This window comes from Tachysurus vachellii, chromosome 9 (genome assembly GCF_030014155.1).
Source record: "Tachysurus vachellii isolate PV-2020 chromosome 9, HZAU_Pvac_v1, whole genome shotgun sequence".
NCBI lineage: Eukaryota > Metazoa > Chordata > Actinopteri > Siluriformes > Bagridae > Tachysurus > Tachysurus vachellii.
Genome location: NC_083468.1, coordinates 184,265 through 194,264, shown reverse-complemented (window position 1 = coordinate 194,264; position 10,000 = coordinate 184,265). Strand labels below are relative to the sequence as shown.

The window sequence follows — 10,000 nt, the reverse complement described above, 5'->3', positions numbered from 1 at the left end:
TGCTCGTATGGGACACGAGGACACAGACGTCGTCACTGTGATTCAGGATTAACAGAATTTATAAATATTTTCAGTTTTAATTAATAAAATAATTTATTAATAATTACAATTCGAATGTTTATACGTACCAACGTTCACCTCGTCGTCTGTCTCTGCGTCACCGATACACTCGAACTGAAACTCCTGCAGCGACTGAGCAAACTTCAACACACATTCAGACAAATCTGTACACAAACACACACAACACACACACACACACACAACACACAGGTTAGTCTGAGAAGTGTGTGTCCTTTAATCTGTGTGTGGTTATCAACAGAAATGAGGTCTTCATATGTCAGAAACCTGCTGATTAAAAGTGTCAGAAATCTTACAGAAATATCACACAAGACCTAAAACACACAAATGTCGACACGATTGTGTTGTAACTCGTATGGAACTCAAAGCCGTTATTTGTGCTGCAGGTTTTATGTCTGAAAGCTGCACTGAATGCAGTCGTGCTGAGAAGCACCTCAGTGATGAGACGTTAAAGATGGAACCTCTGCAGCTGCTCCTGGACCCACTGTAGCTCTTCAACAAAGACACAAATACATATCAGAAATAAAGTAAGAAATCTTCTGAAACAGAGAACTGATACATGACGTCGTGATCACTGACGACACGACGAACATCACGTACAGAGATGTAGTGAAACACACGATATGGAACTACATCAAAGCTCAGAGCCTTCAGGAAGCTCCTGACACATCAGCCTGAGAGCACAGACCACACCAGGACCTGCTTCAGCACTGTAGACCACAACCATCTGAACATCAGCTCTGAGAGCAACAAGAGTTGCTGGGTTACAGAACCACCAGTGAAAATGTGAAGCACATTCTGAACATTCAGAAGCTTCATCCTCATGGCTTTCTGAGACATCTAGAGATGTTCCAGCTCCAGTTGAACTCTGCTTCATGAAGTATTTGGACATTCTAAGAGGAGATGTGAACTCCGTGTGGTGTTTGAGGACAACAACCTCCTCATCACTACAACATTTATCAGACTGTATATTTATAATCACACCCCCAGTGTCACCCAGATGAGGATGAGGTTCCCCTTTGAGTCTGGTTCCTCTCAAGGTTTCTTCCTTTACCATCTAAGGGAGTTTTTCCTCCCCACAGTCACCTGAGTCACCTCAGACTTGTTCATTGAGGATAAATACATACACATTTAAATATATCTAATATTAATCTTGAGTTTTTTGTATTTTATTAATCTTTATATTAACCTTTTGTTTTCTTTGTGTTCTGTAAAGATGCTTTGAGACAATGCAATCAATTTAAAGCAAGAAGCTCCACAACCTGAGAGAACCTCACAGCAGAACTGCTGAAACATGGGGAGACAGTTGAGATGGATTGGGCAATTTACTCCAAACCCCAGGGTGGGTTCCAGGACCAGGTAGAGTGATTATACACAGTAAGGCCAAAAGTTTGTGCACCCCTGAGCATCACACCTCATGTGCTTGTGGACAGATTTATTCCCTTTACTGTTACAAACAGCTCCAGTCTTTTCCACTAGATGTTGGATTGTGTCTGTGGGGAATATTGAACATTCAGCTACAAGAGCATTAGTGAGATCAGACACTGATGTTGGTGAGGAGGTCTGGGGTTCAGTCAGTGTTCAGTGGTGTTGAGTCAAAGTCAGGGCTCAGTGTGGGACACTCGAGTTCTTCACCTCCACACCATGTCTTCATGGAGCAGGGTTTGGACTCTTGAGTTCAGCTGAAGATAAACTGTAAAGTTACACAGAGACGTTCAGTACAACTGTGTGACTCAGTGTGTGGAACAGTTTGGGGAACAAACACATATGAGTGTCATGGTCAGGGGGCACAAACTTTTGGCCGCATAGCAAATGTCACAGCCAGCTTGGGGCCTGGAGAGACTGGTATGTGTGACTGAACTTCTTCTGGCCACCAGAACATACACCGAAAAAATGAATAAAAATGAATGAATGAATCTGAGAGTTTGAGTTTAAAATCCTGTTCATCACTGATGGACGAACTCATTTTGGTAAAAACTCTTCAAAAGTCTCCAACTCTGAAATTCTCATTACAGACTCATCTCAATTTCAAACGCTGATCTTCAACAAACAACTTGATAACAACTAATTATCTGTTTGCACATTTTACTACCAGGATCTATTTCTGGCATCTAAATGACTCTAATTTACACATAAATGAGCCGTAATTAGTTGTTAAATGTAGGAGCAAAGAGAATATCAAGAGAAAACAAGACGCCGGAAATGATCGTCAGCGGAAGAAAAAGACGGCGCTGTTTCATTCATCCCTTTATTTATACAACTTTTCCATGATCATATCTTTCTAATACTTTAAAAGCAAAAAACTTGTGAAAGCAGTCAGGCCGAGAATTCACTCTGTGGCCTCTGAAGCAGGAGGCAGGACGGCCGAGTGATTTATGTGTCGTCATCTTCTCCCTGTATCTGACAGTGAAACAAAGCTGGCCGTGTGAGCAGCGAGACCTCACTGGAGCTCCTCAGCCTCATCTCTGCCTCTGTGAATAGTTGATGAAATAAGAAATGGATTTTCTTCTGCTTTAGTTTCAGACTCTGTACTGTGACACGTCCATGTTTTCAACTTCCTTACAAACGGAACATCTTCTGTGCTTTATAATGCTCAGTGAAAGCCTTCAGTACAGAAGGTCACTTTCTCCAGAGCATCACTTCCACATTCCTCAGTGGAAACACACCAATCATTCATTCTCTGCAGGTTTTGGCTGGCATCCATTCTGGTGTCCCCCAAGATTCTCTTTCAGATCCATTTTATCTTCCTTTCAATTCGAACTTATTTGTATAGCGCTTTTAAAAATGGACATTGTCTCAAAAGCAGCTTTACAGAACATAAGAAACATAAAACAAAAACTTTATAATACAAAAATTAATATTAAACAGAAATTTAAGATTAATATTAGACTTATATTTAAATGTGTTTGTATTTATCCCCAATAAACAAGCCTGAGGTGACTTTAAATCCAAACCTGATGTCTTTCACTCCTACACCGATGACACATGAGTCACATTCAGTAGCAGAGCCACAGCAGCTGAACACAAACCTCCTGATTCTACATTAAACTCCGACGTTCATGAAGGAACGTAATAAATGTCTCAGCAGGAACGTTCTTCATCTTCACAGCTGTTTTAAATCCAAAGTAAATGTGTATTTGTTTAACTAGCCATTAGTTTTAATTATGTAATAAATGAATGGTTATTAGATTAGTAAATTAATATCATCTTTTGTAAAGCTAGAAATAAAAGATTATCATCTCTACACTGGCTACCTGTTAAGTTTAGAATTGATTACAAACTGCTGCTACTTACGTACAAGGCTCTTAATGGTTTAGCTCCCATGTATCTAACTAGTCTTCTAACACGTTACAATCCTTCACGCTCTCTGAGATCACAAAACTCAGGACTTCTGGTAGTTCCCAGAATATCTAAGTCTACTAAAGGTGGTAGAGCGTTTTCTTATTTAGCTCCCAAACTCTGGAATAGTCTTCCTGATAGTGTTCGGGGCTCAGACACACTTTCACAGTTTAAATGTAGATTAAAAACTCATCTCTTTAGTCAGACGTACACATAATACATCCCATAATATTGTGCACTATTACATCAGACATTAATTCCTCTACACTGCTTCTCTCTTTCTACCCATCACGAGGCATCCAGACATTGTATCAGCTCTGATCGTCTTCTGTGCCATGAAGATTTTGGACCTCCACTGAGACGAAGGCGACTCTGTGAGAATCCTGAGACATCTACAGATCTACCAGCTCCAGTTAGACTCTGTGATACTAAAGATGAGATGTGAACTCCATGTGATCTTTTACACCAACACAACATTTATCAGACTGTATATTTATAATCACACCCCCAGTGTCACCCAGATGAGGATGAGGTTCCCCTTTGACTCTGGTTCCTCTCAAGGTTTCTTCCTTTACCATCTAAGGGAGTTTTTTCCTCCCCACAGTCACCTGAGTCACCTCAGACTTGTTCATTGGGGATAAATACAAACACATTGTGAACTAAAACTATCTAGTAATAATCTTGATTTTTTAATTATAGTAATTCTTTATATTACTCCTTATGTTTACCTTCTGTTCTAAGTTTATGTTCTGTAAAGGTGCTTTGAGACAATGACTATTGTAAAAAGCGCTATACAAATAAAGTTGAATTGAATTAAATTTACTGTTCACATTCTACACCCATCATATTTCATACAAATGTTTTAAATCCTCTTCAACACTCATTTATTTTAAACATTAACTCTCTGATTGCATCTGTTAGAAAGATAATTCAACATAAGTCTTATTTAGTTAATAAAACAGAATCAGCGCTCCGTATCTTCCTTATCCTCTAAACACCATGAGCTCCATCAGAAAAATCTTTCCTTCCCTTCAAGGCAGATATCAAAACCATTGTGATCGATATCCACCTTCTGCTGCTGGTGCTGAGAGTCGACTGATCCTCCACTGGCCGCATCAGATTCTGCTAAATCTGCTAGCAGGCTCTCGACCGGCTCGACACTGAGCACTTTCACTCGATAAACAGCTCTGGGTTTGTCAGTGTGTTCAGTAAAGGTGAGGCTAATTTATCAATAATGCATGAATGAAGGATCCGGCTCCAGGGGAGAACCGGGGTCTGATTTATGTCCCAAAAACCTTTCAAGAGCACTTTAACAGTGCACAGTGTAGTGCAGTAGGTAGGGTCTAAATCATGTTCACTACATAGTGCACATATACACCTGGGATTCAGACTCACTGGGATTAGAGACAATTTTAATGACTTTAAACTGTGAAAACTAAATAAATCAAATGATAAAGTGGTGATGAAATTAGGCTCCAAATCAAAACCAGAAGATACACGGCTTGGACTTCACACGAGAGCCCGAATTTCATACGCGATGCATTTAAAGACAACAGTGTTCAAGATTATCCACAAGAATAACCTGTGCACAAGATACTGAGATGCTGAAGATATGTGTGTGGGCCAGGTGTGTTTAGGGGAGGTGTGTTAATGTGAGGTGTGTTTAGGGGAGGTGTGTTAATGTGAGGTGTGTTAATGTGAGGTGTGTTTAGGGGAGGTGTGTTAATGTGAGGTGTGTTAATGTGAGGTGTGTTTAGGGGAGGTGTGTTAATGTGAGGTGTGTTTAGGGGAGGTGTGTTAATGTGAGGTGTGTTAATGTGAGGTGTGTTTAGGGGAGGTGTGTTAATGTGAGGTGTGTTAATGTGAGGTGTGTTTAGGGGAGGTGTGTTAATGTGAGGTGTGTTTAGGGGAGGTGTGTTTAGGGGAGGTGTGTTAATGTGAGGTGTGTTTAGGGGAGGTGTGTTTAGGGGAGGTGTGTTAATGTGAGGTGTGTTTAGGGGAGGTGTGTTAATGTGAGGTGTGTTAATGTGAGGTGTGTTTAGGGGAGGTGTGTTAATGTGAGGTGTGTTTAGGGGAGGTGTGTTAATGTGAGGTGTGTTTAGGGGAGGTGTGTTTAGGGGAGGTGTGTTTAGGGGAGGTGTGTAAAGGTGAGGTGTGTTAATGTGAGGTGTGTTTAGGGGAGGTGTGTTAATGTGAGGTGTATTTAGGGGAGGTGTGTAAAGGTGAGGTGTGTTAATGTGAGGTGTGTTTAGGGGAGGTGAATTAATGTGAGGTGTGTTTAGGGGAGGTGTGTTTAGGGGAGGTGTGTTAATGTGAGGTGTGTTTAGGGGAGGTGTGTTAAGGTGAGGTGTGTTTAGGGGAGGTGAATTAATGTGAGGTGTGTTAAGGTGAGGTGTGTTAATGTGAGGTGTGTTTAGGGGAGGTGTGTTTAGGGGAGGTGTGTAAAGGTGAGGTGTGTTAATGTGAGGTGTGTTTAGGGGAGGTGTGTTAATGTGAGGTGTGTTTAGGGGAGGTGTGTTAAGGTGAGGTGTGTTTAGGGGAGGTGAATTAATGTGAGGTGTGTTAAGGTGAGGTGTGTTAATGTGAGGTGTGTTTAGGGGAGGTGTGTTTAGGGGAGGTGTGTAAAGGTGAGGTGTGTTAATGTGAGGTGTTTTAATGTGAGGTGTGTTTAGGGGAGGTGTGTTAATGTGAGGTGTATTTAGGGGAGGTGTGTAAAGGTGAGGTGTGTTTAGGGGAGGTGTGTTAATGTGAGGTGTGTTTAGGGGAGGTGTGTTTAGGGGAGGTGAATTAATGTGAGGTGTGTTAATGCGAGGTGTGTTAATGCGAGGTGTGTTTAGGGGAGCTGTGTTTAGGGGAGGTGTGTTAATGTGAGGTGTGTTAATGTGAGGTGTGTTAATGTGAGGTGTGTTTAGGGGAGCTGTGTTTAGGGGAGGTGTGTTAATGTGAGGTGTGTTAATGAGAGGTGTGTTAATGTGAGGTGTGTTTAGGGGAGCTGTGTTTAGGGGAGGTGTGTTAATGTGAGGTGTGTTTAGGGGAGGTGTGTTTAGGGGAGGTGTGTAAAGGTGAGGTGTGTTAATGTGAGGTGTGTTTAGGGGAGGTGTGTTAATGTGAGGTGTGTTTAGGGGAGATGTGTTAAGGTGAGGTGTGTTTAGGGGAGGTGTGTAAAGGTGAGGTGTGTTAATGTGAGGTGTGTTTAGGGGAGGTGTGTTAATGTGAGGTGTGTTTAGGGGAGCTGTGTTTAGGGGAGGTGTGTTTAGGGGAGGTGTGTTAATGTGAGGTGTGTTAACGCGAGGTGTGTTAATGTGAAGTGTGTTTAGGGGAGGTGAATTAATGTGAGGTGTGTTAATGCGAGGTGTGTTAATGTGAGGTGTGTTTAGGGGAGGTGTGTTTAGGGGAGGTGTGTTAATGTGAGGTGTGTTTAGGGGAGGTGTGTTAATGGGAGGTGTGTTTAGGGGAGGTGTGTTAATGTGAGGTGTGTTTAGGGGAGGTGAATTAATGTGAGGTGTGTTAATGCGAGGTGTGTTAATGTGAGGTGTGTTTAGGGGAGGTGTGTTTGGGGAGGTGAATTAATGTGAGGTGTGTTAATGCGAGGTGTGTTAATGAGAGGTGTGTTAATGTGAGCTGTGTTTAGGGGAGGTGTGTTTAGGGGAGGTGTGTTAATGTGAGGTGTGTTAATGCGAGGTGTGTTAATCTGAGGTGTGTTAATGTGAGGTGTGTTTAGGGGAGCTGTGTTTAGGGGAGGTGTGTAAAGGTGAGGTGTGTTAATGTGAGGTGTGTTAATGTGAGGTGTGTTTAGGGGAGCTGTGTTTAGGGGAGGTGTGTAAAGGTGAGGTGTGTTAATGCGAGGTGTGTTAATGTGAGGTGTGTTTAGGGGAGGTGTGTTTAGGGGAGGTGTGTTTAGGGGAGGTGTGTTAATGCGAGGTGTGTTAATGCGAGGTGTGTTAAGGGGAGGTGTGTTAAGGTGTTTGAATACAAGCACAACACACACACAGAACATAGAAAGCTTGATTAAAGCAGATGTGTGGCATCTTTAGTGTTGTGCACAATGTAGCGTCTCTTCTGTTAATCTTATTAATATTCATTATAAGCTCATTAATATTCATTATAAGCTCATTAATATTCATTACACTGTGAGACAGAATGTGACAATGATGATGAGTCTTCGTCCTTTAAGTGAGTCAGAAAGGAAGTAATGGGACATGTCCAGACTCGCCTGCAGTAATAACACACAAACACACACACATACGCTACAGGATCCAAAATAACACAGACACTAACACGCACTAACACGCACTAACACACACTAACACACACTAACACACACCAGTGATCTGATTTTTCCTTTTACACTCTTCTCCCATTCAACACCACTGTGAAAACCTGGCAGAAGCTTTGGAAAGTAGAAATAACACAATGAGTGTAGTGATTATTGTAGTGTAGTGTTGTGTACTGTATTGTAGTGTAGTGTTGTGTAGTATATTGTAGTTTTGTGTAGTGTGGATTAGTGCAGTTTAGTGTTGTGTTATGTAGTGTATTGTACTGTTGTGTAGTGTATTGTAGTGTTGTGTAGTGTGTATTAGTGTAGTATGTATTAGTGTTGTGTAGTGTGTATTAGTGTTGTGTAGTGTGTATTAGTGTAGTGTGTATTAGTGTAGTGTAGTGTGTATTAGTGTAGTGTAGTGTGTATTAGTGTAGTGTGTATTAGTGTTGTGTAGTATGTATTAGTGTAGTGTGTATTAGTGTTGTGTAGTGTGTATTAGTGTTGTGTAGTGTGTAGTGTTGTGTAGTGTGTATTAGTGTAGTGTGTATTAGTGTTGTGTAGTGTGTATTAGTGTAGTGTAGTGTGTATTAGTGTAGTGTAGTGTGTATTAGTGTAGTGTAGTGTGTATTAGTGTAGTGTAGTGTGTATTAGTATAGTGTGTATTAGTGTAGTATGTATTAGTGTTGTGTAGTGTGTATTAGTGTAGTGTAGTGTGTATTAGTGTAGTGTAGTGTGTATTAGTGTTGTGTAGTGTGTATTAGTGTAGTGTGTATTAGTGTAGTGTAGTGTGTATTAGTGTAGTGTAGTGTGTATTAGTGTAGTGCGTATTAGTGTAGTGTAGTGTGTATTAGTGTTGTGTAGTGTGTATTAGTGTAGTGTGTATTAGTGTAGTGTGTATTAGTGTAGTGTAGTGTGTATTAGTGTAGTGTAGTGTGTATTAGTGTAGTGCGTATTAGTGTAGTGTAGTGTGTATTAGTGTTGTGTAGTGTGTATTAGTGTAGTGTGTATTAGTGTAGTGTGTATTAGTGTTGTGTAGTGTGTATTAGTGTAGTGTAGTGTGTATTAGTGTAGTGTAGTGTGTATTAGTGTAGTGTAGTGTGTATTAGTGTAGTGTGTATTAGTGTAGTGTAGTGTGTATTAGTGTAGTGTGTATTAGTGTTGTGTAGTGTGTATTAGTGTAGTGTAGTGTGTATTAGTGTAGTGTAGTGTGTATTAGTGTTGTGTAGTGTGTATTAGTGTAGTGTGTATTAGTGTAGTGTAGTGTGTATTAGTGTAGTGTAGTGTGTATTAGTGTAGTGTGTATTAGTGTAGTGTAGTGTGTATTAGTGTTGTGTAGTGTGTATTAGTGTAGTGTGTATTAGTGTAGTGTAGTGTGTATTAGTGTTGTGTAGTGTGTATTAGTGTAGTGTGTATTAGTGTAGTGTAGTGTGTATTAGTGTTGTGTAGTGTGTATTAGTGTAGTGTGTATTAGTGTAGTGTAGTGTGTATTAGTGTAGTGTAGTGTGTATTAGTGTAGTGTGTATTAGTGTAGTGTAGTGTGTATTAGTGTAGTGTAGTGTGTATTAGTGTAGTAACATGTGCAGAAGAGGAGCAGGACACAAACACACATCCTCAGTGCTGCATTCATACATTCTCACACCCAAGAGTCTCCACTGTGTTCTCTCCTCATAAAAGAAAGGGAAATAGATTAAACACGGGTGTGTGTGTGTGCTCGTGTGTGTGTGTGTGTGTGTGTGCGTGTAAGGACTCTAAGGTGTGTATGAGTTTCAGACCACAAACATGCAGAAGCTGTGTCATCCTTAAGTGAGTACATTTTATGATGTGTAACATTGTGTTGTGTAATATTGTGTAATGTTGTGTAACACTGTGTAAAGTAGTGTAATGTGTTCAGAAGCCACTTTTCTAAAGGTCACATCTACACGGAGAGCTTTTCTGTTTCTGTTCCTCCCTGCCCTTTAAACTATGGAGCACACACAAACACACACAGACACACACAAACACACACACACACATTCCCCTGTAATTTCAGCATGGTGTGTAGTTGCCGGTTCCTGGTGTGTAATTTATGAGAAGGAGCAGGATGCACACACTGCTCTAATCACATGCTGGATTTGGTGTCTGATTCGTCTCCTGGACAAAAGTGGGTCTCCTGGACCCACTGGTTTATCTGCAGTTGAACAAGAAGAACTTCACAAACCATGAAAGACTGAAGGTTAAAACTGTTAATCACACACACACACACACACACATACACACACACACACACACACACACACACAATCAGAGTAAGGGCTGAATATGGGTACACAATCTTGTTTACTG

At 40.9% G+C, this 10,000-nt stretch overlaps 1 protein-coding gene across 3 annotated transcripts in view; it reads right to left on the bottom strand.

Moving 5' to 3' along the window:
- The window catches only part of LOC132851757 (rho GTPase-activating protein 42-like), a 65,619-nt gene that overhangs the window by 53,121 nt on the left and 2,498 nt on the right, over positions 1-10,000 (bottom strand). For all 3 annotated transcript variants that reach the window (XM_060878748.1, XM_060878747.1, XM_060878749.1), the window contains exon 2: positions 129-224. In XM_060878748.1, coding sequence (XP_060734731.1) covers positions 129-224 — 96 coding nt within the window. The remainder of the gene's footprint in view (positions 1-128; positions 225-10,000) is intronic.